At 46.7% G+C, this 25,605-nt stretch overlaps 27 protein-coding genes across 27 annotated transcripts; 12 read left to right on the top strand and 15 right to left on the bottom strand.

The window, feature by feature from the left end:
* Positions 1–3: 3 nt before the first annotated feature.
* OGAPHI_002723 (uncharacterized protein) lies at positions 4–1,404 on the bottom strand (the record flags this gene model as incomplete). Its single annotated transcript, XM_046203624.1, has 3 exons — positions 4–612; positions 679–759; positions 1,033–1,404. The coding sequence occupies 3 exons, from the start codon at positions 1,402–1,404 to the stop codon at positions 4–6; spliced, it is 1,062 nt and encodes a 353-aa protein (XP_046063382.1).
* Positions 22–1,411, top strand: OGAPHI_002724 (uncharacterized protein; the record flags this gene model as incomplete). Its single annotated transcript, XM_046203625.1, has 2 exons — positions 22–87; positions 215–1,411. The coding sequence occupies 2 exons, from the start codon at positions 22–24 to the stop codon at positions 1,409–1,411; spliced, it is 1,263 nt and encodes a 420-aa protein (XP_046063383.1).
* Positions 1,412–1,580: 169 nt separating this feature from the next.
* On the bottom strand, positions 1,581–2,681 carry OGAPHI_002725 (uncharacterized protein; the record flags this gene model as incomplete). Its single annotated transcript, XM_046203626.1, has 1 exon — positions 1,581–2,681. One exon carries the CDS (start codon positions 2,679–2,681, stop codon positions 1,581–1,583), a length of 1,101 nt encoding a protein of 366 aa, XP_046063384.1.
* OGAPHI_002726 (uncharacterized protein) lies at positions 1,861–2,336 on the top strand (the record flags this gene model as incomplete). Its single annotated transcript, XM_046203627.1, has 2 exons — positions 1,861–1,938; positions 2,055–2,336. 2 exons carry the CDS (start codon positions 1,861–1,863, stop codon positions 2,334–2,336), a joined length of 360 nt encoding a protein of 119 aa, XP_046063385.1.
* Positions 2,682–3,008: 327 nt separating the features above from the next.
* On the top strand, positions 3,009–6,182 carry OGAPHI_002727 (uncharacterized protein; the record flags this gene model as incomplete). The annotated part of the gene is made up of 4 exons (XM_046203628.1): positions 3,009–3,050; positions 3,161–4,400; positions 4,513–5,675; positions 5,967–6,182. 4 exons carry the CDS (start codon positions 3,009–3,011, stop codon positions 6,180–6,182), a joined length of 2,661 nt encoding a protein of 886 aa, XP_046063386.1.
* On the bottom strand, positions 3,251–4,504 carry OGAPHI_002728 (uncharacterized protein; the record flags this gene model as incomplete). The annotated part of the gene is made up of 1 exon (XM_046203630.1): positions 3,251–4,504. The coding sequence occupies one exon, from the start codon at positions 4,502–4,504 to the stop codon at positions 3,251–3,253; it is 1,254 nt and encodes a 417-aa protein (XP_046063387.1).
* OGAPHI_002729 (uncharacterized protein) lies at positions 5,708–7,729 on the bottom strand (the record flags this gene model as incomplete). Its single annotated transcript, XM_046203631.1, has 1 exon — positions 5,708–7,729. The coding sequence occupies one exon, from the start codon at positions 7,727–7,729 to the stop codon at positions 5,708–5,710; it is 2,022 nt and encodes a 673-aa protein (XP_046063388.1).
* OGAPHI_002730 (uncharacterized protein) lies at positions 6,711–7,091 on the top strand (the record flags this gene model as incomplete). Its single annotated transcript, XM_046203632.1, has 2 exons — positions 6,711–6,819; positions 6,892–7,091. 2 exons carry the CDS (start codon positions 6,711–6,713, stop codon positions 7,089–7,091), a joined length of 309 nt encoding a protein of 102 aa, XP_046063389.1.
* OGAPHI_002731 (uncharacterized protein) lies at positions 7,394–7,738 on the top strand (the record flags this gene model as incomplete). The annotated part of the gene is made up of 1 exon (XM_046203633.1): positions 7,394–7,738. One exon carries the CDS (start codon positions 7,394–7,396, stop codon positions 7,736–7,738), a length of 345 nt encoding a protein of 114 aa, XP_046063390.1.
* Positions 7,739–8,714: 976 nt separating this feature from the next.
* Positions 8,715–10,535, top strand: OGAPHI_002732 (uncharacterized protein; the record flags this gene model as incomplete). Its single annotated transcript, XM_046203634.1, has 1 exon — positions 8,715–10,535. One exon carries the CDS (start codon positions 8,715–8,717, stop codon positions 10,533–10,535), a length of 1,821 nt encoding a protein of 606 aa, XP_046063391.1.
* Positions 10,536–10,711: 176 nt separating this feature from the next.
* On the top strand, positions 10,712–11,935 carry OGAPHI_002733 (uncharacterized protein; the record flags this gene model as incomplete). The annotated part of the gene is made up of 1 exon (XM_046203635.1): positions 10,712–11,935. One exon carries the CDS (start codon positions 10,712–10,714, stop codon positions 11,933–11,935), a length of 1,224 nt encoding a protein of 407 aa, XP_046063392.1.
* On the bottom strand, positions 10,735–11,466 carry OGAPHI_002734 (uncharacterized protein; the record flags this gene model as incomplete). Its single annotated transcript, XM_046203636.1, has 1 exon — positions 10,735–11,466. The coding sequence occupies one exon, from the start codon at positions 11,464–11,466 to the stop codon at positions 10,735–10,737; it is 732 nt and encodes a 243-aa protein (XP_046063393.1).
* A 74-nt stretch (positions 11,936–12,009) lies between the features above and the next one.
* Positions 12,010–12,762, bottom strand: OGAPHI_002735 (uncharacterized protein; the record flags this gene model as incomplete). The annotated part of the gene is made up of 1 exon (XM_046203637.1): positions 12,010–12,762. One exon carries the CDS (start codon positions 12,760–12,762, stop codon positions 12,010–12,012), a length of 753 nt encoding a protein of 250 aa, XP_046063394.1.
* A 509-nt stretch (positions 12,763–13,271) lies between these two features.
* On the bottom strand, positions 13,272–14,648 carry OGAPHI_002736 (uncharacterized protein; the record flags this gene model as incomplete). The annotated part of the gene is made up of 1 exon (XM_046203638.1): positions 13,272–14,648. One exon carries the CDS (start codon positions 14,646–14,648, stop codon positions 13,272–13,274), a length of 1,377 nt encoding a protein of 458 aa, XP_046063395.1.
* Positions 14,649–14,880: 232 nt separating this feature from the next.
* On the top strand, positions 14,881–15,258 carry OGAPHI_002737 (uncharacterized protein; the record flags this gene model as incomplete). Its single annotated transcript, XM_046203639.1, has 1 exon — positions 14,881–15,258. One exon carries the CDS (start codon positions 14,881–14,883, stop codon positions 15,256–15,258), a length of 378 nt encoding a protein of 125 aa, XP_046063396.1.
* OGAPHI_002738 (uncharacterized protein) lies at positions 14,976–15,836 on the bottom strand (the record flags this gene model as incomplete). Its single annotated transcript, XM_046203641.1, has 1 exon — positions 14,976–15,836. The coding sequence occupies one exon, from the start codon at positions 15,834–15,836 to the stop codon at positions 14,976–14,978; it is 861 nt and encodes a 286-aa protein (XP_046063397.1).
* A 1,017-nt stretch (positions 15,837–16,853) lies between these two features.
* OGAPHI_002739 (uncharacterized protein) lies at positions 16,854–20,150 on the top strand (the record flags this gene model as incomplete). The annotated part of the gene is made up of 1 exon (XM_046203642.1): positions 16,854–20,150. One exon carries the CDS (start codon positions 16,854–16,856, stop codon positions 20,148–20,150), a length of 3,297 nt encoding a protein of 1,098 aa, XP_046063398.1.
* Positions 17,144–17,353, bottom strand: OGAPHI_002740 (uncharacterized protein; the record flags this gene model as incomplete). The annotated part of the gene is made up of 1 exon (XM_046203643.1): positions 17,144–17,353. The coding sequence occupies one exon, from the start codon at positions 17,351–17,353 to the stop codon at positions 17,144–17,146; it is 210 nt and encodes a 69-aa protein (XP_046063399.1).
* Positions 17,402–18,394, bottom strand: OGAPHI_002741 (uncharacterized protein; the record flags this gene model as incomplete). Its single annotated transcript, XM_046203644.1, has 1 exon — positions 17,402–18,394. The coding sequence occupies one exon, from the start codon at positions 18,392–18,394 to the stop codon at positions 17,402–17,404; it is 993 nt and encodes a 330-aa protein (XP_046063400.1).
* Positions 18,566–19,374, bottom strand: OGAPHI_002742 (uncharacterized protein; the record flags this gene model as incomplete). The annotated part of the gene is made up of 2 exons (XM_046203645.1): positions 18,566–18,999; positions 19,344–19,374. The coding sequence occupies 2 exons, from the start codon at positions 19,372–19,374 to the stop codon at positions 18,566–18,568; spliced, it is 465 nt and encodes a 154-aa protein (XP_046063401.1).
* Positions 19,550–19,840, bottom strand: OGAPHI_002743 (uncharacterized protein; the record flags this gene model as incomplete). The annotated part of the gene is made up of 1 exon (XM_046203646.1): positions 19,550–19,840. One exon carries the CDS (start codon positions 19,838–19,840, stop codon positions 19,550–19,552), a length of 291 nt encoding a protein of 96 aa, XP_046063402.1.
* A 114-nt stretch (positions 20,151–20,264) lies between the features above and the next one.
* OGAPHI_002744 (uncharacterized protein) lies at positions 20,265–20,945 on the bottom strand (the record flags this gene model as incomplete). The annotated part of the gene is made up of 1 exon (XM_046203647.1): positions 20,265–20,945. The coding sequence occupies one exon, from the start codon at positions 20,943–20,945 to the stop codon at positions 20,265–20,267; it is 681 nt and encodes a 226-aa protein (XP_046063403.1).
* Positions 20,946–21,009: 64 nt separating this feature from the next.
* Positions 21,010–22,392, bottom strand: OGAPHI_002745 (uncharacterized protein; the record flags this gene model as incomplete). The annotated part of the gene is made up of 1 exon (XM_046203648.1): positions 21,010–22,392. The coding sequence occupies one exon, from the start codon at positions 22,390–22,392 to the stop codon at positions 21,010–21,012; it is 1,383 nt and encodes a 460-aa protein (XP_046063404.1).
* A 183-nt stretch (positions 22,393–22,575) lies between these two features.
* OGAPHI_002746 (uncharacterized protein) lies at positions 22,576–24,843 on the bottom strand (the record flags this gene model as incomplete). Its single annotated transcript, XM_046203649.1, has 1 exon — positions 22,576–24,843. The coding sequence occupies one exon, from the start codon at positions 24,841–24,843 to the stop codon at positions 22,576–22,578; it is 2,268 nt and encodes a 755-aa protein (XP_046063405.1).
* OGAPHI_002747 (uncharacterized protein) lies at positions 22,733–22,987 on the top strand (the record flags this gene model as incomplete). The annotated part of the gene is made up of 1 exon (XM_046203650.1): positions 22,733–22,987. One exon carries the CDS (start codon positions 22,733–22,735, stop codon positions 22,985–22,987), a length of 255 nt encoding a protein of 84 aa, XP_046063406.1.
* OGAPHI_002748 (uncharacterized protein) lies at positions 23,639–24,546 on the top strand (the record flags this gene model as incomplete). The annotated part of the gene is made up of 2 exons (XM_046203652.1): positions 23,639–23,808; positions 23,958–24,546. The coding sequence occupies 2 exons, from the start codon at positions 23,639–23,641 to the stop codon at positions 24,544–24,546; spliced, it is 759 nt and encodes a 252-aa protein (XP_046063407.1).
* Positions 24,844–25,057: 214 nt separating the features above from the next.
* Positions 25,058–25,570, top strand: OGAPHI_002749 (uncharacterized protein; the record flags this gene model as incomplete). Its single annotated transcript, XM_046203653.1, has 1 exon — positions 25,058–25,570. One exon carries the CDS (start codon positions 25,058–25,060, stop codon positions 25,568–25,570), a length of 513 nt encoding a protein of 170 aa, XP_046063408.1.
* Between the last annotated feature and the right edge of the window lie 35 nt (positions 25,571–25,605).

Below are 25,605 nucleotides of genomic sequence, written 5' to 3' on the forward strand. Positions count from 1 at the left end.
CCCTCAGGCATTTGATTTCTGATGAGATTGTCTACATATACCGTTGTCCTTGTGGCAAGCCAGTTGGCTTCTGCTTATACCACCAGAGTAAGTTCCCGCGCCCCCCGTCTCCCCTTCTGACCTCAAGTATAACCCTGATTTCTCTTGTGACGGATGTGTGCTGATCACCACTGCTTCTTCCCTACAAGGAACCATCAACACCGACACCTCAGAGGCATCCACCACTGAGTCGTCTTCGACTTCTACGTCAACCTCCCCAACCTCAACCTCAACCTCCACATCCAGTACCCCAACCACCACGTCAACCACTCCGGGCACCACATCCACTACCCCAACTTCAACCTCCACTTCTTCAACCACATCCACTACTCCGACAACTACCTCAACAACTACCCCAACAACTACCTCAACCACTTCTACCCCAACTACTACCTCAACCACCTCCACCTCAACTCCTACCCTTGCCACCTCCACTTCCACAACTGCTACTCCGGAAACTTCTACCTTCACCACCCCTACAACTTCAGTCTCACCTACAACAGAAGAAACTTCCACGGAGGAGCTTCCTACTACCACTTCGGAGTATGTCGTGACAACAGTGGTCGGTGAGACCTCCACAAACACTTACTATATCTCCACCACCACTGCAGTCGCCCTTGTCGTCACCTACACTAATACTGTCACTTTGGTCGACACAGAAGTCTCCACCTCTATTGATGCCAGTACTGGATCGACTCTCATTGTGGGACCGACCGTCACCTCCTTCTACACAGTCCCCGTGACTGCGACGCCGACAGGGTATTTCAACGAGACTTCGTTGGATGTTTCGTACGAGACGTTGGAGTCGACGTTCGTGGAGTCTTCGTACTCGTACTTTACGAGTTACAACACTCATTACTTGACTGAGTTTGAGACTTCGTACTCGAAGGAAGTTGTCACCGCAACATATATCGCTTGGGATACAGAGGTTGTTTCTTCTCTCAGCCTAACTACCGGCTACCAAACTTTGGTGTCGACCCACTATCCAAGTACCGTGGTGTCGACAGTCACTCCAGAGACTAGTAGCACAACCTGGTCGATTCCTGCAACCCCAACTCCAACGACAAGCCCGACCTCGTCCGGCGAAGCCACTTCAACGGCTGCAACCACCTCCACGGAATCGACCTCTACCAGCGAGACCAGTGAAGCAACACTACCAACTGTGACAGTCACCTCTGTTGTCACCGAAAGCACTTGTTTGGTTTGGGCAAACAGCGCTACTACCTGGACCAGCTCTGCTTCGAGCGAGACCAGTGGTTCATTGTTCACTGCCCAAGCCCTTGAAAACGAAGCTAGGGGACAAAACGAAAAATCAGGAATTGCAAAGTGGGTTGCAATAATGTCATGGATCATCATTGTGGTCATGATCTGATCGATCTATGTTTCTTTGCTCATCCTGGCTCTTTTTGTGTCTCTTCATGATTAGCTCATTTGCTCGAATATGCCATTTAAGAAATATTGGATTTGTATATTTAATAATCATACAAATAAAAAAATGAACTAAACGATTTGAAGCAGCATCGAGCAAAAACGAAAATAACCTAGGCAAAGTAAGAAGCCAGTTCTTCTTCTAAAGCGACATCAGGGAACAACCAGTCCGAGTGATAAACAAAGTGAACCAGGTCCTCTTTTTCATCTTCTTTCTTTGGTGTCTCCTGCTCATTTTCTTGTGAACCTTCCGGAGCAGGTTGGTTTTTCTTGGCTTCCTTCTCTTGTGTCTTTTGAGCGACCTGGGATTTTTGTTTCTTGTACTTGTTGGAGAAAGAAACAGCACTGGCGGACAAAAAGGCACTCGAGGCAACATAGGCAACAATAACCAAAATGGAGAGAGCCATAGAGGCTTTCTTCAGCTTGCAATTGTTTGCCAACTTGAGGAGCAGAGTGGATTGCAACTCCGAGGTAGTGATGTTGTTGCTGGCGTAGGAGTCGAGCAACTCGGAGATAGTCTCATTAGCAAGGGTGGAGTTGGCACCTGATAACAATTCCTGGATCTCTTCCTCTAATTCACTATCGAGGGAGGTGGAGTTGCTGCTGTCAGGGAGGTTGTAGTAGTTGGACAAGATCGAGTCAGCAAGATCGGAGGTCAAGTTGTAAGCAGTGAGCAAACCTTCGACATTGGAGCAGGACTGAGATCCGTACTCACTGATTTGCATAATGACGTTGACGATCCACAAAGCATGGGAAGTCACCTCGCTACCAAGAAGCGAAGTCAAGTACGATGTCTGAGACTTGGAAACGGTAACAGCAGATTTTCCAACAAAGTCAGAGGCCGACTTGGACAAAGTGCGGAAGGCTGAAGACTTCCAGAGCACAGCCTGGGTATTTTGGTTGGTGTTTCTTGACGTGAAGAGCTTTGGGAAAGCATAGTTGGCAGTGTTGGAGCCGACCGAGGTGCAGGCCGAAGCAAGAACAATAGCAGACTTCTTCCAAGTGGTGTCAATATTCAGCGAAGGCTCGCTGTAATCCCTTTTGGAGATTGAAGAGCTGGAGTCGGTGCTATTGTACAGCTCCTGCAGATCGTTGACAAGAGAGGTCAGAGAGCTTCTATCGTTGATAATCTTGCCAGATAGACCAAGGAGAATGATTCCAAAGAGTAATTGGATGTATCTGGTAGTGGTAGAGGAGCTGGAAAGAGTAACCATCGTGTCAAATTAAGATAAGATCTTGAACAAGAGAAAAGGGGGAAAAAAATAAGGCTCTGAATGTGTCAAGTGGAAAACAAAGAACAAAAAGGGGAACGGAAAATCCTACAACACATATCGCAGTCGTGGTGCAGAGGTTTTGGCTTGTTTAGATACATTGGCACAATTTTGTATTACATAAGAATATCTAGGTTTGAATCTAAAATTTTTATTGTCCGGGGACCAGAAAAGAAAGTCACGTGCTATGACCAAAAGTCGAATCATGTTTGAGTAATACGCCGCCTGAATTGCCCCACCTTTCGATGAAAAGAAGCCGAAAACCATCACATGGCTGCGCATTTAGCGGCCACCGAGCCTGAGGCACCCGTGGTATAAATAAGGACAAAATCCGCTTCGCTTAGAGAGTATTTAAAAATGTCTCAATGTAAGTAAAACTAAACAGCAACGGCTAACACCCAGCCCTTTCTTTCGATAGCAAGTGTGTTCATTCTGGCCAGGAGGAGCCAGAATCAGCTGCTCGTGCCAGAGCAGTCCCAATTTACTCTACTTCGTCGTATGTTTTCCGTGACTCAAAGCACGGAGCAGATCTTTTTGGGCTCAGAGAGCCAGGGTACATTTACTCCAGATTGATGAACCCTACCACAGACGTGTTTGAGAAGAGAATCGCAGCTTTGGAAAACGGTTCTGCTGCCGTTGCCACAGCTTCTGGCCAGGCTGCCCAGTTCTTGGCTATTGGAGCTTTGGCTCATGCTGGAGACAATATTGTCTCCACCTCCTTCCTCTACGGAGGAACCTACAACCAATTCAAGGTCACTTTCAAGAGACTGGGAATTGAGGCCAGATTCGCCGAGGGTGACTCTGTTGAAGGTTTCAGACACTTGGTGGACGACAAAACCAAGGCCATCTACTTGGAGTCCATTGGTAACCCAAAGTACAATGTGCCCGACTTTAGAGAGATCATCGACTTTGCACACTCCAAGGGTATTCCTGTGGTGGTTGACAACACTTTCGGAGCGGGAGGTTACTTCTGTAAGCCGCTCGATCTCGGAGCCGACGTTGTTGTCCACTCTGCTACCAAATGGATTGGTGGCCACGGAAACACAATTGGAGGAGTCGTCGTTTACAAAGACGTGACCAAAGATAACGGTTTCAACTTCAAAGACTGGCCAGAGAAGTATCCGCAGTTCTCCAAGCCTGCCGAGGGATACCACGGAATCATTCTGAACGACGTCCTCGGCGACCTTGCCTACATCCTGCACGTGAGAATTGAGCTGCTTAGAGACTTTGGTCCAACTCTGAATCCATTTGGCTCGTTCCTGCTTTTGCAAGGACTCGAGACTTTGGCACTCAGAGGAGAAAGACACGCATCCAACACCTTGAAGCTGGCCAAGTACCTTGAGAAGTCTCCACACGTTTCGTGGGTCTCTTATCCGGGATTGGAGTCTCACGAATACCACGAGAACGCAAAGAAATATCTCATCAACGGATTCGGAGCTGTGCTCTCCTTTGGTGTGAAGCCAGTCGACAACCCTTCGAACGACCAATTCAAGGAGAGCGGTCCTCGGTTTGTCGACAACCTCAAACTGTTCTCTAACTTGGCCAATGTTGGAGACTCCAAGTCTTTGATCATCAACCCATGGACCACTACTCACGAACAGCTTTCTGATGAGGAGAAGAAGGCCTCGGGAGTCACTCCGGATCTTCTCAGAGTCAGTGTTGGTATCGAGAACATCGACGACCTTATTGCTGACTTTGAACAATCTTTCGCCTTGTTGTATGGCAAATAGGTTTTTGCTGGCTACCGTCCAGGGCGGTGCATACATAATATTAGACGATAATTTAAATTTCTTAGATTTAATGTGTTTGGTGAAGGAGGATATAATTCTTCCGCGCCGTGACGTTCGTTTGCAAACTCCCGCGAAGATCAACGAGCTTCGAGATGCTATTAGCTCTACGCATCTGATGAATTCGGCCAACAACTTGCACGAGTTAATTGATGCTTTATTTACCATTGTCAACGATACTCATTCAGAGAAGAGCGCCAAAACGGTCAAAGAACTGCTCCAATTGGCCAAGGGACTACAGATCTACGAGGGAGTTCCTTGGAAACAGTATAAAGGGCCCAAATCAGTTACTTGGACCGCCTATGACGAGATTATCGTCGCATCGATAAGTCTCTCGCAGGTGTACCATATACTTACATTGGAGGCCCTTGAAGAGAGCTACAACAAGGAAACTATCACCGATGATGCCTGGAAACGGTCTTCGAATTTGCTCAAGAGCGCGTTCGGATTGGCCAATGAGTTGCGCGACGAGGTCTCCGAAATGCATTCTTCGAGTTTTGACAATATTTACCACTTGAACCTGGTGCTGGTGCAATTGCTCGTGGTTTTTAAAAACATCTACACAACAGACAAGGAGATCGAGGCACGGTTCGGCGATTTCGATAAGCTTCCGGATAAACTGAACCTGTATGTTCGGATTCTGATCTTCATCTATAACGAATGCGCAATCTTGAGCAAAACGTCGCCTCAGATCAAGACATGGATACAGTTCATCGAGGTTCTGTTCTGCTACTATACCAGTTTGACGTACTACAACAAGAATGAGCTTGGAATCTCTTTGGGACTTGTCAAGTACGCACTTGCAAACAGCATCGAACAGTCTGTGATACGATCCAAGCTGCATATCAAGGTGACTAGTTCCAACCTCAAGGAGAGAAAACTATGGAAAAAGGACCTCAATTTATTGAAACAGTATTCCCAGCCAACATTCCCGCCCGCTTTCCACAAAAACTTGGTCATGGTAGTGGGCTTCTTGCGGGTTCTCCATGCAAAGTTTGACAAACTGAACAACAGCATCAACTTCCAGACACTGGAAACGCCAGACTCAATCGCGCAAAACTATCTCTTCACATCCAACAATATCCCATCTGGACTACAGGTGCCTCTGGCTGACACTCGACCTTTTGTTCCGTCATGTATCGAAGCTATGGTACATAAACCAAGTGCTTACTTTTAATGGACCTAGCCGTATAAAAAGCCCACGCTAATACACCAACTTTCCATTTTGCCATAAAGTCCCTGCAGCTTGCGTCCTTGCGGGATCAAGAACTGCCGCACTCCACCCCCGCCGCCGCCAAGCATCGGACTGGTCTTTCTGTTGGTAAGTATCTGAATTCCATCGACCCAGGCTCCGCATCGGACGTTGAAGCCAGTGACAACTTCGTCTTTTTGTAGCCAGAAATCGGTATGGTGATGCTTGAAGTTACCGAAATCAACGTAGCTGTTGTCCTCAAAACAGACACGGATCCCATCCAGGGCTAAGCCGTGCGTGACTTGGAATCCCTTGATGTTCTTGTCGGGGAAGCTGACCATGACGTCGCGGCCATTAGACCCACCATATGGCTCGCTCTTGGTCAACGCCAACGAGCCACCTTGGACCATCACCGGAGTGCTCAGTTCAGCCAGCAACTTGCGGATGTCGCTGATATCCTTTTGAATGAATCCGCGAGCCAGGATCCGAAGATTGATTGGCTTTTTGGTCTTGAGCTGAGCTTCAACACTCGAAATGGATATGCGCACACCGCCCTGACAGCCCTGGCCTTGTAAAAACACCGGCAGGAACTCGTAATGCAGATCCGGGAACTCTCCCGTGATGAATTCGACCAGATAAAGTCCCGAAGGAGCAACCAGGTCAAAAGTGTCTTTATCAATGGTCACGACAGATATTTCACTAATCATGTCTTGTGGAAGTTTCATGCCCTGGTTGACCTGGAACGCACGTGGCTTGAACGAGTCCACATAAAAGTCAGATGGAACGGCAAACGCAGGATGGTACAAGAACCGGATTTTGTCGAGCCTGTGCCAACCCGGTTCTTGCGAAGTTGGGACCGGACCCCATTCTGACCGGTTAGTTCTTTGACAATATGCTTCCTTGGGTAAGAACTTTCTGTTCATGGTCAGGTAGTCTCGGAGCATCACTCCGTTTCTCTGGTGCGGACACCCAAGCAAGTGTCCAATTTCGTGCATGAATGCTCCCAATGTCAACGTGAAGCATTCCCAAGCTGTTCCACACTGGTTGCAATCATTGGCAACCTCATTGGTGCTGATGGGAGTTGTATCGGTAAATGCTCTGTGTAAAGATTCTAGATTCATTGGCCACGAATGAAGGCCATGTGAGCCGAAAATGGCTAACTTGATTCTGTCAGACCCTCCCCCTAATGCAGCATGTCCCAGAATTAGATTTTGGGACTTATCCCAGTGTGCATCCAAAATCATCACGGCAGCCATTGCAGGAATTGAGTTGGTGGACTGGTCGCTGAAGGGACCGCCATATTTGACAAGACTGTCCATTGCGATACTGAACAACTCCCCGGCTTTTTTGGCCTTGCTATTCTGCTGTGCATAGTCTGCGTTTCGTATTTCCGCAACGGTTCTGTTGCACGGGATGACATGGATCTTAATTTCGTCCCTTTTCACTCCGCGTTGTTCCTCAAAGTAGCTGATGGTGGTGCGTGTGTGTTCTTCGATAAAACGGAAGCTTCTTGATCCGAAATGCTCAAGGTACATGTCATCCTGGGTAAAAGCCTGCATGATTCTGCCCCCCATGCGGAGTTTTTTGATTGCGACGTCGAGTCCGTTCCCTTCAAACATCTTCGCTTGAGGGCAGTCAAACAAATGAGGCGAATCCCGAGCCACCAATACGCACAGATGGATTTTAGGGACGAGTCGGTCATCCTGAATCGGGCTGTAATTGATCTTGACTTTGGACTCTGCATAAACGGATGGTGCGTCTTTGGGAAACGCAGGTTGACCGTTCATCCAAATCCCGTCCACATGCTGGAGAACCAAAGAGTTGACACCCGGTCCCAAGTGGATCATTGCTTTGAAATGGCCATTGTACACTTCATAATACTGTACGTTAAACTTGTCGTTAAAAATGGCAAGCAGCCCATTTCGAGGCACAGAAGTCTGTCCCTTGAGAATGTAAACAGGGACTTGCAGTTGAAGCTGTTCAGGTGGAAGGTTCTCAAATTGGAACGACATTATTTATAGAACAGAGATAAAAAAGTATTTCCGATCAGGGACAAACGACGCGTCGGAGCGGAGGGGTATTGCTCCGAAACGAGTTGGATCTTCAGGGACCTTTAACCAACATCGAAAATCACGGCAGTTACGCCTAAAGTGGCCTTCTTGTGCATTTGGATCTATTGAGCGGGTGATAAGGGGGATGCAGCAAAGAGAAAGAACTTGCATCTACCGACACCAGGCTCGGATTTTATTGTTTCCGGTAGGCACTTTGCACAATATGATGTGATGTAATAGCGAAAACTTTTAACCAGATCAATACATCTCACCTGATTAAACATCCCAGAACAATTAATAGCGCCGTTAGAGCTATTGACTGTCGAATCGGACATTTCTGATTTTTATTTTTAGCAACCACGTACCAGGACTCTGTGGAGATGCTAGGGATGGTGACCCTCATCCAAATGTGTCGTCATAAAGTTTGTTATTTATAGCTGGCTCTGTATCCTATATATTAATCCATTCTGTCTTGCTACACCCTCATCGCCTGATCCAGGAAAATCTTGGTGAATTCCTATTGTTATAATCGGTGTAATTATTATAAGCAGTCTCCGCAAAGCTTAGCTCACTTTTTTTCGTTCGCGGGTCGACTGGTACAGTAGGTGTGAAATTTGCACCGGCCATAAAAAAAAGCTTTTATCAAGCTAGGAAAAAAAGTCGCAACATTACGAATTCTTAAGAAAATCGCCGCTGTCCAACCCGGTGAAAGAGGTTTCTGAAACTACAAGATTGAGGACTTTAGAGCTTTAGAGCTACTCCTTCACATCTGTTCCGATTGTTGAACTTTCAATTCAAGTCCGCGCCGAAGGGCAAAAAGACTGCTGTCTCATTCGCCACTCCTGCAAAGTTGTCACGAACATCTTTTTACGCGCGACCTAGCAACGCTAGCCAAACGATTTCCGAAAACCCCTACGTTCCTTATACAATCCCCGTTCCTTGCAACATGGCTGATAGCAACGATATATCTTCCAAATTGCAGGATCTAAGCATCCATAACAGGGGCATGAATCCTAATGCCCAAGCAAAATTATTAGCGTTCCAAGCCAAGAGACAGCAACAACAAAGTAATGATGAAATTTTTAGTCCCATAGGCGTCAGCTCTCCAATCTTAAGCACGCCTTCTACTCCGCGCAACGAAGACCTCACTGCGAATGGTGGGTCATTTTTGGATTCAGACGACCAAAAAGCTGCCCCTTCCTCTGAAGGTCTTATGAGACGGACTTCTTTCCGGTTGCCGAAAAAGAAGTCGGAATCTGAAGAGAGAAGTCCCGTGGAGTCTAGAAGCCGCGCACATAGCTTCAAAGTCTCAAACGATGCCGTCGACCGCCCTTTCGGTGGACATGCAACAAAGTCGGCCGATTCCATCACAGCAAAGGAAAAACCGCTTCCTAAAACACCGGATTCGGTGCTGGCCGACGAGTTGGATACTATTCTCCGTGCGGAGTCTCAAACTGCAAAACAGGCTAATGGAGCAACTGCCATTCACAGAAAAACATCCCTTTCCCAAAGAAGGGGCATGAAGCTTGATTTCGGCTCACTTGGTGAACCAACTAATCCGGCTGCAGGCAATAATTCCTTGAACAAACTCAAACAGAACATGCTGCCTCAGAGAGGCGCCCCTAGTATTCCTTCCGCCAGCAAGTCGGCCGCATCTGGTGCCAGGGCAAAGCCAAACTTGAACCTGCCACAAGCCCAACCAAAGCCATCTGGTATGTTTGCCAACTATGCCAAATACGTCGACATCAAGTCGGGGTCTTTGAACTTTGCAGGCAAGGCTTCAGTGCATTCCAAGGGAATTGATTTCTCTAATGGATCATCATTCAGAATTTCCTACGACGACATCGAGTTCTTGGAGGAGCTTGGTCGCGGAAACTACGGTATTGTCTCCAAAGTGTTGCACAAGCCTACGGGTATAATCATGGCAATGAAAGAGGTGCGTTTGGAGCTTGATGATTCGAAGTTTAGGCAAATTCTTATGGAGCTCGAGGTGTTGCATAGTTGTGCCAGCGACTGTATTGTCGATTTTTATGGCGCATTCTTCGTGGAGGGAGCCGTTTACATGTGCATAGAGTACATGCAAGGTGGTTCTCTAGACAAGATCTATGGCAGCGGACTGAACGAGCCGGAATTAGCCTACGCCACAAAATGCGTGGTGAAGGGTCTTAAGCAACTGAAGGATGAACACAACATAATTCATAGGGATGTCAAACCAACAAACATTTTGGTCGGTGAGAACGGAAAGGTCAAATTGTGTGACTTTGGAGTCAGCGGGAACCTTGTGGCTTCTCTCGCTAGAACAAATATCGGTTGCCAGTCCTACATGGCACCGGAGAGAATCAAGTCGCTGACGCCAGACGACGCAACCTACTCCGTCCAATCCGACATCTGGTCTCTAGGACTGTCAATTCTAGAGATCGCAAAGGGAAGTTACCCTTATCCACAGGAAACATACGACAACATTTTTTCGCAACTCAGTGCTATAGTTGACGGAGAGCCGCCAACTTTGCCAGACGATCGCTTTTCTAAAGAGGCCCGGGATTTTGTGAGCTTGTGTCTCAACAAGAATCCCAACAAACGGCCTGGTTATGCTGAGCTTTTGCCCCATCCCTGGCTGAACAAGTACGACGACGCGGAGTGCCAGAAACTTATGGCCCAAGTCGTTGCTCTTGCGCAAGAGAAGAAGCAAAATGGATCGGATCCTTCTTCTGAGAAGACGCAGTCTCAACAGGTTCCTCCTTTGCATAAGATACAGCTACAGAGGTAGACAGTTATATTAATATCAATTAAATCAGCATGCTACCGAAACCGTAGTGCAAGTAAAAAAATCTCGGAGTCGAGCCATCCTTTGCCCAATAAAACTCTGATTATATAAGCAAGGTTGAAGTCAATTGTAAAATATTTAGATATTGGCACCTCTTTTAACTTTGTATCAGAAACCGAATGGTGTTGTGCAAGAATTTGGTTCAAGCGGGCTTGAGGCCTGGATTGGCGGGTGCTCGGTTTCTTGCGTCGGTTCCTAGCGCTGCGGAGACAGGAAAGACGCGTGATGACGAGTCCATTATTTCTCCTCCTAAAAAGAGACGGAGACGGGTGACAGTGTTCACTGACAAACTGAACAAGGGCCCATCGTTTGATGATTTTGTTAGCGGAAAGGCCAAAGATATGTTTGTTGATCCGCTGGAAGTTGCCAGGAAAGACCCGGACGCACGGTTGCCATCGTGGCTCAAGGTTCCGATCCCCAAGGGTAAGAGTTTCCACGCTTTAAAGAACGATGTGAGGGAGCTGAAACTTGCTACTGTTTGTGAGGAGGCCAAATGTCCGAATATTGGCGAGTGCTGGGGAGGAAAGAAGTCCGAGGCCACGGCTACTATCATGTTAATGGGAGATACGTGCACGAGAGGATGTCGATTCTGTTCTGTGAAGACAAACAGGAACCCGGGACCTTTGGATCCAAACGAGCCAGAAAACACAGCAGAGGCCATCAGCAGATGGGGACTTGGGTATGTGGTTCTAACGACTGTTGACAGAGATGACTTGCCAGACGGAGGATCACACCACTTGCGGTCGACCGTGGAGAAAATTAAGCAAAAGGCACCCCAAATCCTGGTCGAGTGTCTGTCTGGAGATTTCCGTGGAGACCTGGAGATGACCAAGGTGCTTGCTGGGTCGCCGTTAGACGTTTTTGCCCATAACATGGAAACTGTGGAGGCGTTGACTCCACATATCAGAGATAGACGTGCCACTTATAGACAGTCGCTTGCTGTGTTGCGGACTGCCAAGGAGACGAACCCAGAGCTAGTGACCAAGACCTCTTTGATGCTTGGGTTTGGTGAGTCCGAGGAGCAGTTGTTACAGACTTTGAAAGATCTTAGGGAGAATCACGTGGATGTTGTCACATTTGGCCAGTACATGAGACCAACAAAGAGACACATGAAGGTGGTTGAGTATGTTACTCCAGAGAAGTTCGAGCACTGGAAAAACGTTGCCTTGGATATGGGATTTTTATACTGCGCGTCAGGACCGCTGGTGAGGTCCTCCTACAAAGCCGGTGAGGCGTTCATCGAGAACGTGATTCGGAAAAGAAGACGGAACGTTGGAGTCGCTAGGGAGATCGAGGTCGGAGACGACGTGTTTACGTCCAAGGAGGTTGTCAGTAATATATAAGTCACGCATTGGATAAATTAGTTAAAAAGTACATGTATTATACGGGATCATTCGCGGCCGAACCAGGTGAAGCACTACGAAAGAAAGTACGCTTCTCTATTAACCAATAACTCGGTCAAGATTGGGACATGCTGACCTGTTGGGTCGTTGGTAACGTTTGCACTGAACAACATTGCCAAACTCTCGATTGAATTTTTATTTTGTTCACGGTACTGAAGCACCTTGTCCAGGTAGATGAACAAGCACTTGAGTATCTGGTAGTTTTCGGATGGTAGAGCTTTAAGAACGGAATTAAACTCTCTGATTTTGATGGGCACGTCTGATAATTTTATAAGGCTTGAAAGCTGTTTGCAATCTTCATCGTTCAAAATTCTTTCTCCCGACCGGAGCCATCTTTTAAAAAGCGTAGTGACGGCATGCAGACTGGGTTTGGGATCCAAATGTATAAGATCGACGTCGCCCTGTATGTTGAACATTTCCTCGAGCTTGTTAATTTCAGACTTGACCGAAGACAGTCTGAAGATGCCAACTTTATCGTATCCTGTTTCCTGGTCCAGGAAAGTGAAACATCTGTACATTATGATGGGCACTTTGAGGTCCTTGTAGAAAAACGGAGACATTTGCGAGGACTGTTTAATTGTTAAACCAAAGCATTTGGACTGTCCTTCTGGATAGCCAAGCGTGGATCTATCCGATTGAGGTTGCGTGGGGGTGTTGGTGGATATGGATTTTGGGAATGCGGACCCACTGGCGAAAGCTGGCTGTGTTTGTCGGGGGAGTTCTGGCGGATTTTCATTTGAAACGATATCTCGAGTGAGATTACACATTTCAAGTTTGAGATTAGGATGTCGAGTGTCAGGCACGGTTGTCCAATCTGTCTCGAGACGGGATGAACCCAATAACCCTAGAGTTGACACTGATTTGGGAATATCTGCAACGGCCAATGTTGGAGTGATTGACGCTTTGAGAGCGTTTCAATAAGTACAAGAATGGAATTTGAACGGTAAAAAAACCACAGATAGTCTTGGATTTTGTATAATACAGCAGTTCCGACTAATCACTCTTGTAAGTTCAATCAAGTTGAAAGTTTTTCACTCGTAAGGTCAAGCTTATCTCTTTCTTTTTTTTTTCTTTTTTCCTTGATGGGTATTCTACGTTTAGTTTATATTGCCTTACCGACACAGCCCGAATCCCAGTTTTCTTTCGTTCTTTTTTTTTGTCGGTGAGGCAGATGAAATTTCAAGATTTCAAGTCTGCCTGAAATTCTAAGTCAAGTTGCTTTGATCTAATCTTTATACATAGAAAATGCCTACTGATTACTGACCATGCTCCAAGTTTAATTAGTTTCAGCCTCAGCCTTGACCACCTTGGTTCTAGCCTCCTCCTCGATCTCGGCATCAATCTTGGCAATTTCTGCCTCCAACTTAGCTGCCTTCTCCTCGGCCTTGGCCACGTTTTCTTTGGTCTTGTCGTCCTGCTTGGACTTGAAGCCCTCCAGCTTGGCCTTCAGACTCTCAATAGTCGTTGGGACCTCCTCAGCTTTCGTTGGCAGAGCAACAGAAAGCTCAGACAGCTGGACAATGACATCAGGGTCGATCACAAATTTGGACGATTGCTTCTTACCCTGGCTCTTCTTGCCCTTCTTGGCATTGGTTCCGCTGAAGAAGTTCTCCTGCTCCTTCTTGATGATGACAGCATTCTCTGGCATCTCAATCTTACGGGTCGTTCCGCTGTTGGTTGCAACCTTCGACTCCTCCAGTGGCTCCTTCTCGGCTCTCACGTAACTAGGGTCGAAATGGGCCAGCAAAGTCTCCACCAACGAGATCTCGTGGGTGTAGGCCGGTCTTTTGGAGGTCTCCTTCAAGGTCTCGATCTCAGTCTCAAGGCTCTTCTTCTTCAAAGTCAAGTTGTAGATTTTCTCCTCCTCCTCTCTTCTCTTCCGCTCGGCCTCCAAGTCAGCGACAAACTTCTTGTGCTGAGCATCAAAGTCGGATCTGACCTTGTTGATCTCCGCATAAATACCGTCTTTCTTGGTGTACAAGGCCTTTCTCTTGTCAAAGAGCACCTTTCTCTTGTCTTGAACACCCTTGTTCTTCAGGCTCAAAGTGTCCAACTGCTTGGTGATAGTCTCGAACTGAGCTTGAACCTCCTTGTTAGAGATAGCAGCCTGTTTCTTCTTCAAGTCCTGGATCTTGAGCTTGTCGTTGTCAACAGACTTTTGCAGCTGCTCCGTAGAACCAAAGTCTTTCTTGAGCTTTCTCAAAGAAGAAATCTCCTTGACGTATCTTCTCTCGTCAACCAGCTTCAAAGATCCAGAGCCAATCAAATCCTCAAGTTGGTTGATTTTCTTGTCAATCTCCTCGACGTTCTTGAAGCTGTTCTTGGAGGTCTGGGCCTGCAAATCACTAATCTTCTTTTTCAATTGGCTATCAATAGCTCTAATCTGCTCACCCAACAAGTTTCTCTTGTTCTTGATCTCAGACTGTTGCTTAATGACCGCACTCAGCTCGGTGTTCAACTTCTTTCTCTCGTCCTGAACATCTTGTGGCGTCACGGTAATTTCAATCTGCTTGTTCAGAGCTTCGATCTCCTTGTTGAACTTGTCGAGGTCCTTGTTGAGCTCGGAAATCTTCGCGTTCTTAGCCTTAGCATCAGGCTGCTTGATAAAACGTCTGGCTCTTGGAACTTTGACTTCTGGAACTTCGTCAGACATTTTCTACCATGTTAGCTCCTCAAAACCGCAGGAAACAGCCGGCCAAACAAAGCCCGCAAGTCGCCGTACTTACCTTCAAATGACACAAGATACAGTCGCGAGATGGTTCACAAACAAATCGTGATAACTACCAACGGAGCTTTAATTTTTCACGACACACAATTTATCGACAACTTTGTTCGATCTCGAAAAAGGTTTTGGCGTCGGTGCACGACCAAGTTTTTATTTCGCAATGGTGGCCCCGATTGGTAGCACCGGTTGTAAGGTAGAGTGGGACAAGGTTAATCGTTTACAGGGCATTGGATCATCGTCGTTCATGTTGTCGCTCTATAAATCGCCGAAGAAACACAGTTTAACAGCCAGCGAGAAGCCCAAGTGGGCCAAAACCAATAAACCCAGAACCACGGTGGATTGCTTTTTCTCCTCTTGTCCAAAGATTGTACCAAAGTACTGCGACAGCTTCACAGCAATGCTCAAACCGCTGAGCAAGCAGCCGATTCCGATGCATGTCCATTTCAAAGCTGTGTCCAGCACATGGTGGTTGATCAACAAGCCGCGGAATATACTCAAAAAGGCAGCCGGAATCCACATGATGTTCGAGTACGAGTAAATGGACACCAGTTTTGTGAGCGGGATCAGCATCACAACTTTGAAGTAGAATCTCAAAATCACATACAGCAATGCGGGAATCACAACGATGTATCCGTACAGCAAATTGATGGAGGTGATAATCATCTTGAAATAGTTGATACCGAGGTTGTTGTTTCCGAGGAACCATTCGCTGATCAGTTCTGCAAAGGAGTTACAGAAAAACAGCAGGTAAACCAACGTAGCTGTGATCCAAACGGATCCATAAAGATCACCAACTTCTCTAAACTCCTCCTCCGGAACAGACATTAATGGATTCAGGCTTCTCAAGCAGTTTTTGAAAAAGTCTTTCGTTTCGAGATCAAAGTACTTTCTGTAGTAATTGAGGGAGAACAGGCCTCCCGAGTAAGTCTTTTTTGACTTGGCTGAGTTGTCGGAACTTGTCCCCGCTGTCGTTCCTGGAAGAGGTTCTGGCTTGGCAGGGGCGGATGGAGCAGCAGCAGGAGTGGGGCTAGCCGCATCCGGCTGAATGAACACGTCCTCGTCCTCAAATGGCTCCGGAATTGGTGGCTGGGCCTTCAAAGAAGTGTAATCCGACATGCTAAAGAATTACGTTTAGATTAATTCCAAAAAATGTTGCGTCGCGTCGGTCTGTGGAATCGACGCTGGAACAACCCCGGTGCACCGCCCAGGAAAAATAACATGAATAACCCCATCGTACAAGCAAAAATTCTATCAAAAAGGAATGTTTGCTGACGCGTCTCAAAAGGGGAAGGAGCGTACGGCATTAAATTCCCTGGGGCGGAAATTCCCGTTGTTGCCAGCAACAGGTGCCAATGGCCATGCTGAGAAGCACTCCCACTTATCCACACTACCAAAGCGCTGTACCGTCTTGTCTCGCTTTTGGCATTATTCCATACCCCTCTCGGGTTTTGTTTCAGCCCGTAGCATCTCCCTTTCGGATATCTTGCCAATGCTAGATCTGAAACCCTTATTGTTATGTCTGTCGTGTAAAACCCAGAGTCGTGATTTTAAGATTTTCAAAGCGCGGAATCTAGACCGTAGCAATTTGGGGCTGGGAGTGTGTGTGTACCTTTGGTGGGAAAACAAGAATCAAAGCTACAACTATCTAGTAGTTAACTGGTACATATTAAACCGAGCAAAACTCAAACCGTAGCATGTCGCATTTGATCTGCACAAACTCGCGCAACCTATTTTTGGTAGTCATCAATTGAGAATTTAGTTGAAACTTTTTACCATAACAAAAGCGCATCCGTGCCTCGCACGACTTTTTTGTATCCACGAATGGCCTGAAAGGGGAGGACAAATTGTAAAAGCTTCAAAGATTTGTTTAGAGATTTCTTGTGTTGTGAATTTATAGTTGTTTCCCTCAACGAAACAACCAAGTATTGTCCATCGAATTGGTGTATATGGATACTACTCTACAACAGACACGCTTAGTCAAACCAACACAGTTTTCGTTCCTCGCTTGAAAACACCGTTCCACTTTAAATTACTCAAATTAGTCAGTCCTTTATTCATTTACCACTTCAAAGAAAGTTGATACCCTTCCATTCGTTTCTATTCCCTCACTTGCATCGATTATAATCTGAAAATATGGTCAAGTTACCAAACATTGTTCTTCTTTTGGTGATATCCACCATGGTGGACGCACTTTACTTGCCATCCGTCTTCTCAAACAAGGAAATAGGGAAACTACTCAAGAGAGCAGACACAGAGAACAAGAAAGAGATTCGAGATTCGTTATATTCGAATTACAGCTCGCCCGTGCCGGAGAGCTCTTCTAGCTCTTCGCCCGATATTTATGAAAATGCTTTCCAATCGACGGATTTCGCATCTCTACCCACGGCGTGGGACAGCTCAAGCTCGTCCAGCTCATCTAGCTCTCAGTCCTCTCTTTCCGAGACGGCTACGCCTTCAGAGTCATCATCAATTGCCGCAGCATCCCAAACATACTCTGATACCAGCTCGTCAACCACTGATGATATATCAAGCTCAAGTTCGCAAACGACCGATTCCGAGACCAATTCCGCAAGCAGCAGCTCAACCGCAGACTCAAGCTCGTCCAGTCCGGAGCCATCTTCCTCTAGCAGCATAACTTCCACAGCAGAGAGCTCGTCAACAGATTCTAGCTCAACAGCCCCTTATGTTGCCGCAATAGAAGAAGCTTCATCAGACTCCAGCTCGTCGAGCATAAGCAGCACCGACGCTTCATCGAGCACGACAGAATCATCAACAGAGACTAGCTCGAGCATCACAGCTTCTTCCTCTGAAGCAGATTCCAGTTCCAGTAACACAGACTCTTCGACGGAGACAAGTTCAAGCTCGAGCACAACAGACTCCACGACAGATTCAAGCTCGAGTACGACCCCAGCAGATGCAACATCTTCAAGTAGTTCTACGACTTCGTCGAGCTCAACAACCGGATATGCATCGGGTGCTTTCGTCAACACGGGCAAAACCACTGCATTAGATTCAACGTCGTCCACATCTGCTAGCGTAGCTGCGGAAAAGATAGCTCCAACATCTACAACCACGGGAGAGGATTCAACTTCTCCAGACAGCTCCTCTACTTCTACAGGGGAGAATACTACTTCCTCATCAGAAGAATCGTCGACTACCAGCTCTGAAAATTCGGAGGCGACCGACAGTTCAGATACAACTACGTCTTCGCCGGAGCAGGACAGCGTGTCTCCTACATCTTCGTCCGAATCGTCTACACCAACCCAAACTGCTTCAAGGTATGGTGGCGCTACGAAATTCAAGGAGACAACAGCTGATGCAAGCAGCTCGTCGACAACACCAACATGGACAGCATCAGGACTTGGTAAGATTACAACTTCTAGCGAAAGTGCTTCTTCCATTACTCCTACTCCTGAGCCACATGTGGTGGAAGACAGTTCAACGAGTGAAGACTCGGGCACTGCTGCTCTCACCGAAGCTTCAACGGACTCTGATATTACCGAGTCACCTACTCCGACCGGTTCGTATTTCGTTCCTTCATCTTCTTCAGTCACTCCAACGCCAACAGAGAATTCGATTTCCTCAACGTTCACGCCTTTACCAAATGAAGACTCTACGACCGAAGGATCAACAAGCTCAGAGGGCATTGAAACTCTTTCAACAGCGGCAGACATCGCCTCAAGTTCGACTAGCCCTGTTGTCAGTTCGTTGACAACATCTAGTTCTGCTACTCAATCTACATCGAGCTCGTCTACTACTCCTGTGAATGCAGCCACCACTATTGAAGACCAATCTGTGTCAAGTTCCTCTGCAAGTTCGACGTCATCCACAGGATCCCTCGCAAACTATTTGCTGCCTACTTCGTCGTCTTTGGCTTCCACCGTGGAGCCAAGTTCAACATCGACGTCTGCAGCAGCTTTGGAGAGCACTGCTTCCTCAAGTAGTTCTGAGACCGTCGCATCGTTAGAATCGTCTTCCACTGCAAGCAGCATCACAGCAGCCGAAAGTTCCACAACCTCTTCGTTGTCGAGCGAGGTTGGAACTGCTGAGAGCTCTACAGAAAGCGAGACTTCCAGCACAAGTGTTTCGTCTACGCTGTTGGGAAGTACATTCGCTGCCACCAATCCAGAAAGCTCCACGACCTCACCCTCATCCACTACAGGAACAGCGGCCGACACCCTGACCTCTTCTGCCGGTTCATCAACAAGTACCGCAGATGCTTCGACCGAGCCCTCCAATTTGTCTGGAACAACTACGGAGGAAAGCTCGTCTGCAACATCTGCAGGTGTTATTGGAACCTACCCAAGTGACACTGTCTCTACATCCGCAACATCTGCACAAACTGCCGAGACTGGCCAAGCGCAAACATGGTCGTCAGAGAGTTCGACAGGTACCACCACTACTGCACCAGCGTGGTTACCTACAAGCATAGTCTACCAACAGCCAACGTCTGCTTCGGACTCTACGCAGAGTACAACCAGCTCTTCCCCAAGCAGTGCGTTGTCATCGTTGCCAAAGGCAATCGCACCGGTTGATGTTGAGGATGTTGCTCCAGATTACGAACTGATCACTATTGGTTTTAAGGAAGAACTCAACTATCCATTTGTTTGTGAGAGTTCTTACTCTTCAGCTCAGATCTTTGAGTACTTGCCATCAATTTTGACTTATCCAAATCCTGGAGTCAACGAGTCATCAGTGTTTGTGAAACAACTGGTTCCATACTCCTCTGCTGACGTTGACTACATCATCACCGTTGCTGAAGTTTACTTCGCCCAAGACCACATCAACGTGTTGCAAAACCAGATCAGTAACACTACTTCCAAGATCTATCACAACCCTAACGATGCCGAGAGCTCCCTTGCAGCATTGATTGACAGCAAGGTTCCTTTGAGTGGATTGTTGGGAGTTATTGGAACTGGAACTGCCTCTACTGGTGAGAGTGGTACCGGAGGCGCTAATTCTGACCAAGGTAACGACAACGGAAGTGACAGTGGACTGGGATCCATGGACTCGTACAGCGGAAAATCAACGCAGTCTGGATCCGTCACTGTCAAAGGCGGCAAGATTGCAGGAATTGTTGCTGGATCTGCCGTTGGAGCTGTTGCGTATGGAGCCATCATGTTTTACGTCTACAGACTGCGTACCAAGGGTGCAAAGGAGCAGTTAGAGCAAGAGAAGGGAATGGGATACAACAATTCCAACTCTTCAAATGAGTCGTTTGTGATGAATTACAGTGAGGGACCATTATTCAGTGATGGTTACCACAGTGATTACTCGAACGGCGGAGCAATAGGCCTGCATTCGAATTCTGCTGCTACAAATTCGAGGCCCTCTTTGAGATACTCCGGCAGTGGTGGAGAGTCAGGATCCAGCCGCTTCATGCCTGCGATCTCCAGTCCAAGGAATGTGAAAAACTCTCTTGGATGGTGAACGAAGGTCGACTCGCTTTCAATTTTGTTAAAAGAAAACTGGATTTTCAGTTTTATTTGTAACATAGTTGGGGATATATACATTCTTCATATTATGACATCGATTTAGTGATTCTTAAAGGATTAATCTAGCTGTTTCGTTTAAGTATTCTTTATTTTTTTCGTAGCGCAGAACAGAAAGCATGACCTGTGGAATCAGGGCTCGCTTAGTTGAGGACACTTTGCCCGGTGCTCTCATAAACGTCTGTGAGGTTTTTAGGAATTGCAGCCAGTCTGGTGGTAGTTGAGGGGTTTGGCCTAATGCTTGGTACATTAATTTATGTTCAGAAAAGTCTCTAACGGAGAGAATATTGGCAGGATAGTCAATTTTGGCTTTGATTTTCGACGACTCGTGAAGAATAATTCCTCTGAGTATTCGGAACTCCATGTTGTCTTCGCCCAACGGTTCGGCACAGGCGTTTGATACAAAGTTGACGGAGTTGGCCATTCTTCTGAGGATTTCTTTATTCTTAAGCCGGGGCAAACTGGGGTTCAGGATGGCGCGTTTCTCGTGATAGTCTTCTCTGAATCTTGCCTGAATATACAGACCGTACACTTCTTTGAAATGGCTCATCATGGTCAGGTACCGGCGCAGTCTGATTAGGTTTCTGTATACGATCTTGCACTGTTCGTCGGGCTTGAACTTTGCCAAATACTTCGCAGTGAGTCCTCTGGGCCCATATATTCGAGTGATTAGAGACGAGTTGTAGGCGAGATGTGTTTTGAATATTTGCACATTCGCCTGTGAATGAAACATTATATAGGGTTGATTGTTGAAATATTTTTTTTTGGTAGCAGATTTATCTATTCATTATTTAACATTAGGCATTGATCAACATATGCTCAAAACATTCGTCAAGTTTTGGACCAGCTATTCGGCCATTTTCTATATCGTATATCTTGTCTTTTAATCTCAGGTATTTTAGAGATTTGTTAGTGAAGATATCGTGGAGATTCTCATACAACGATTGCCCAACTAGACACGAAGGAGACCGGATATCGAGGTATTCAATGTTTAGGTCTGCGATAATATCTGCGAGCTCGACCATATCGTTGAGGGAAATGCATAGCTGTAGACTTTTCAGCTGATTTAATCCGACAAGATGGGTTCTCACCGACTCTAGTTTGACCGGTTGCTTAGTATTAATGCAGAGATGCTGGAGACCCTTATGGAGGCCAATACTCTCGAAGTATTTCTCGGTCATCTTGTCAAGTGTCTGTGCAGAGCAATGTGTAGGTGATATCTTGACTCTAAGGGTTTGCAGATATGAAATCGTGGAAATCAACTCTGCTCCGTAGTCATATATGCAGTTAGAGACGTCCAAGTCCAAGGATTGAAGGTTGACCAAGTCGGGAGCGATCTGCATCAAAAACGACTTCTCAGGAACACACTCGGTCGATTGAGCCATATGGGAAATCCACCGGTTCAGATCAAACTCGCAAAGGTCTTGCAGAGCAAGTCCTTGGCTCGAACACGGATACTCCACTATATCCGCCAGACGGAGGACTCTGAGCTGGGAGAAGTCAAAGTTGGTTTTTAGGGACATCACCTCTTCAGGATGGATAATGGCCGACTCAAGACCAAATTCTTTCAGTTGGATTCTTGTCCCGTTCGAGTGGAAAATCGAGGAGAGCGAGGCACGGATTGGTTTCAGACTCGAGCTTATCATGCCTGAAACACAGAGCTTTTCCAAAGCAGGCATTTGTGCAAGGTCAATCGGCGAGTATTTCGTGAGCCGGAGCTCTTTTGTTGTTCTGTTGAACTTCTTGAGTCTGTTTGTGGTCAGAGACCTCAGATCAAGGTTACTGAGAAACCCCGCGTTGGGGATATCTGCACACTTCAAGTTGATCATTTTGAAAAGACATCTTGCCATGGGTAGCTCAACTTCCTGTTTGATCTCGATGCGTTCAACAAGCAAACAATGCTCTGTCTCGGAAAGAGTTCGCACCAGCTGTTTTGTGCCGTAAGACGTTCTCACTCTGGTGGAACGAACCTTGCTACCACAAAGGTCTCTGGTGCCATAGTAATCCTCAAAACACTGCTCCAGACAAATATCGGAGCTATCCACAATTATCGATCGGTACAGTCTCCGCAAGCCACACTTGTACAGGGACCTGCTACATAGCATCAAGTGGAAACAGTCGGCCTGGCTCAAGCCGTCGCAGATTTCCAATACCAGCTCGTTAGGAAGAGAAGCAAGCATTATGAACAAAAGTTTCGAAAATCGCTACTCTGATATCCCCATGGTGTTTTCGGACTCAGGGTCATGAAAAATACCTGCTTGACATAATGGCCAGCCGTTATTGTTCCGAGGAGCGTGTCTCGAGGAAATGTGTACATCACAATTTTTTAGATTCTCGTTAATATCGGTCGAATTTATAGCTATTTAGTAGACTAGGAGGAGTTTATAATTTTGATCAACCAGATGGTCCACCAGGGGGTCAGATGACTTCTCGTTGGTGATGATAACCAGGTTGTTCATAGAAGGCGCGCTCCGGTCGTAAAGTTTCTCTATTTCGTTGGGTCCCATAGCCGAGACACTAATGTTGGGGTTTTGCGCTAATAACGGGTCGTTCAGGATGATTGCCCTGATCTCGTTCGACTCCTCGACAAGAATTTGGGCCGTGGATATCCTTCGATGGAGAATAAGGACGCTGAACAGTTTCAGTGCAACCATATCTCGTTGGCTCATCTTGGAACTAGTAAAAACTAGCAGTAGTGTGCTGATCTCAAACGAATTTGGGTTAAGGAACGTGTCTGTTGAGATCAGCGATTTATCGTCGACGGACTCGTTGTAGGCCTTGGAAGCCAGTTCCTGATTGTTGTTCACAAACAAACACCGGTGAACGTCAATGATATCTGCCTTTCTTAGTTCGGCCATCACCTGACGGTTTTTCTCAAAGTCCTTGATGCTCATGGTCAGAACCAGCAGATCGTGCTTGAAGTAGGTCACTCCAGATAGAAGCGTCTTGAATTGGTCTTGCGGAAGACTGTATAGAATCTCAGAGGTGAACTGTATGGAATTCAAGTCGCTGAATATCTTGAGAATGCTCAGTATAGCGTTTAAGTGCGTGTTTTCGGTTCGCTCTTCGTCTTTTAGCATCGATGCGTAAAGCAGATCTGCCGTTCTAGGAGTAAGAGATTTGATGTGCACTCCATGTATGGGTAGTTTGGCTGGGATTGCCAAATGGTCAAGCAGAATAAGATCGGTGGTTATGTTTTCGAGGTTGTTGGCGTTCAGAATGAGCCGCTTGAACTCGATCTGCTGGTACTCATCAGGCTGCAACGAGGAGTCAGAAGCAGGCACAGACACAGACTCCTCCTTTTCGGCAAGTCGTCTCTGCACAGAGTCTCTGTAAGATTGTGGGTAGCAGCACAATGTGAGCGGAGTGGTGAGAAAGGTAGCAATGAGTGCCATGACAATAAACATTGAAAAAGTCTTCTGCGAAATGATGCCAGCGTTCAGACCGGTGTTCAACACCACGATCTCCACAATTCCTTTACAGGACATTAGAACACCAACCGAGAGCGACTCTCGTTTGTACAGCCCGCAAAACTTGGCTGCCACGAATCCACCAAAGATCTTCCCGACCATGGCCACCACAACAATGCAGACAATGTAGGCCCAGTCGATACCTCTATTAAGAAGGCCCAGGTTGACACTGAGACCGGCCAGCGCGAAATATAGCGGCACGAAAACGATATTGACTAGGTCCTCGATTTTTTCTGTGAGGATGATGACATAGTTGTTTTCACGCGGAACAATAGTGCCCACAATGAATGCGCCAAAGATGGGGTGGACTCCAATTATGTCTGTGAAAAATGCAGACGCAAACATAAGCATCAGAATGATGGTTGTTCCGAGTTGCGAAGGGCCGGTGTGGATCTCGTCCAGCTTGAACAGCACTTTGCGGAGAAGAAACCGCAACGGATACACCACAAACAAACACCAGCCAATAACGACCAGACATATGTAAGCTGTGATTTCGGACTTCGAAGAGTTGGCCAGCGTGATGCTGAGAGCAAGAAGGATCCACCCGATCAAGTCGTTGGTGATTCCGGCAGCAAGAACCACGACACCGACTCGATCTTTTACCAGACCCAGCTCTGTGATGATTCTGGCAAGCACGGGAAACGCAGTGATGCACATGGCGACGGCAATAAACACCATAAACGTGGTGAACTTAATTGGTTGCAAGTCGTCGTCATTGACTCTATATTCGTTCCACAGACCAACTGCGATCGCACAGCCCAGTCCAAAGGGGACCGCCATGTTAAATATGCCGACAGAAAATGCAATTTTAAGGTTCTTTTTGATGAACTCGACGTCCACCTCGCAGCCAACCATGAACAGTAACAGACACACTCCGACATTCGCAACCAGAGTAAGTCCGGGAATTGAGCTTGTTGGAAAAACGAGACTTGTGAATCTAGGAATGTGGCCCATGACACTTGGTCCAAGGAGAATACCGGTGATCACCTCTGCGATGACCTTGGGCTGTTTGAGGATCGACAAAGGTTTATGGACAAGTTGAGCTAACACCACAACAAATATGGTTTGAAATATGAACAGCGTGTAAGGTTGGGACGAGGAATATTCCAATGGATTCATCCCGGCAATGATTCCGGCCGCTGACGATGTGGAAACCGCCATGATCGAAAAGACAGGGGAACAGTGCTCAATCGAAGATCAGCAAAGTAGCCAGTAAATACGAACCGGATATATAAAGATAATTTTAAGCCAAAACGGTTTTCAGACTTTTTTCCGGTTTCCGGATTTCCACTGAAAAATTCAAGAAAATTTAAAGAGTCAACTCCGTAAAGGCTGTCTTTGCTTGGACTTGTCTTACGAAACTTACTCGATACCTATGCTTCCACAACCCATTGACATCCACAAATGGATTGCTGAGAACCAGCATCTTCTCCAGCCTCCGGTGAACAACTACTGTCTTCACAGAGGTGGATTTACCGTGATGATAGTTGGAGGCCCAAATGAGCGCACAGACTACCACATAAACCAGACGCCCGAGTGGTTTTACATGTACAAAGGCGATATGCTTTTGAAAGTGGTTGACGATGGAGAATTCAAGGACATACCCATCAAGGAAGGCGAATCGTTTCTGTTGCCTCCAAACACCCCGCATAATCCGGTGCGATTTGCAAAGACCATCGGATTGGTTCTCGAGCAAGATCGACCAAAAGGAGTGAATGACAAGATGAGATGGTACTGCTCCAATTGCAGGGAAATCTGCCACGAGGTCGAGTTCTACTGCGTCGATCTCGGAACTCAAGTGAAGGAAGCTATTCTGGCCTTTGATAAGGACATCGACTCCAGAACATGTAAGAGCTGTGGTACTCTTAATTACTCTAAACCTCAATGATTTACGAAATGTATTGCGATGACTGCGGTCCTATT

The sequence above is a fragment of the Ogataea philodendri genome, assembly GCF_020536065.1.
Source record: "Ogataea philodendri strain CBS6075 chromosome Unknown scaffold1, whole genome shotgun sequence".
NCBI classification, from domain to species: Eukaryota; Fungi; Ascomycota; class Pichiomycetes; order Pichiales; family Pichiaceae; genus Ogataea; species Ogataea philodendri.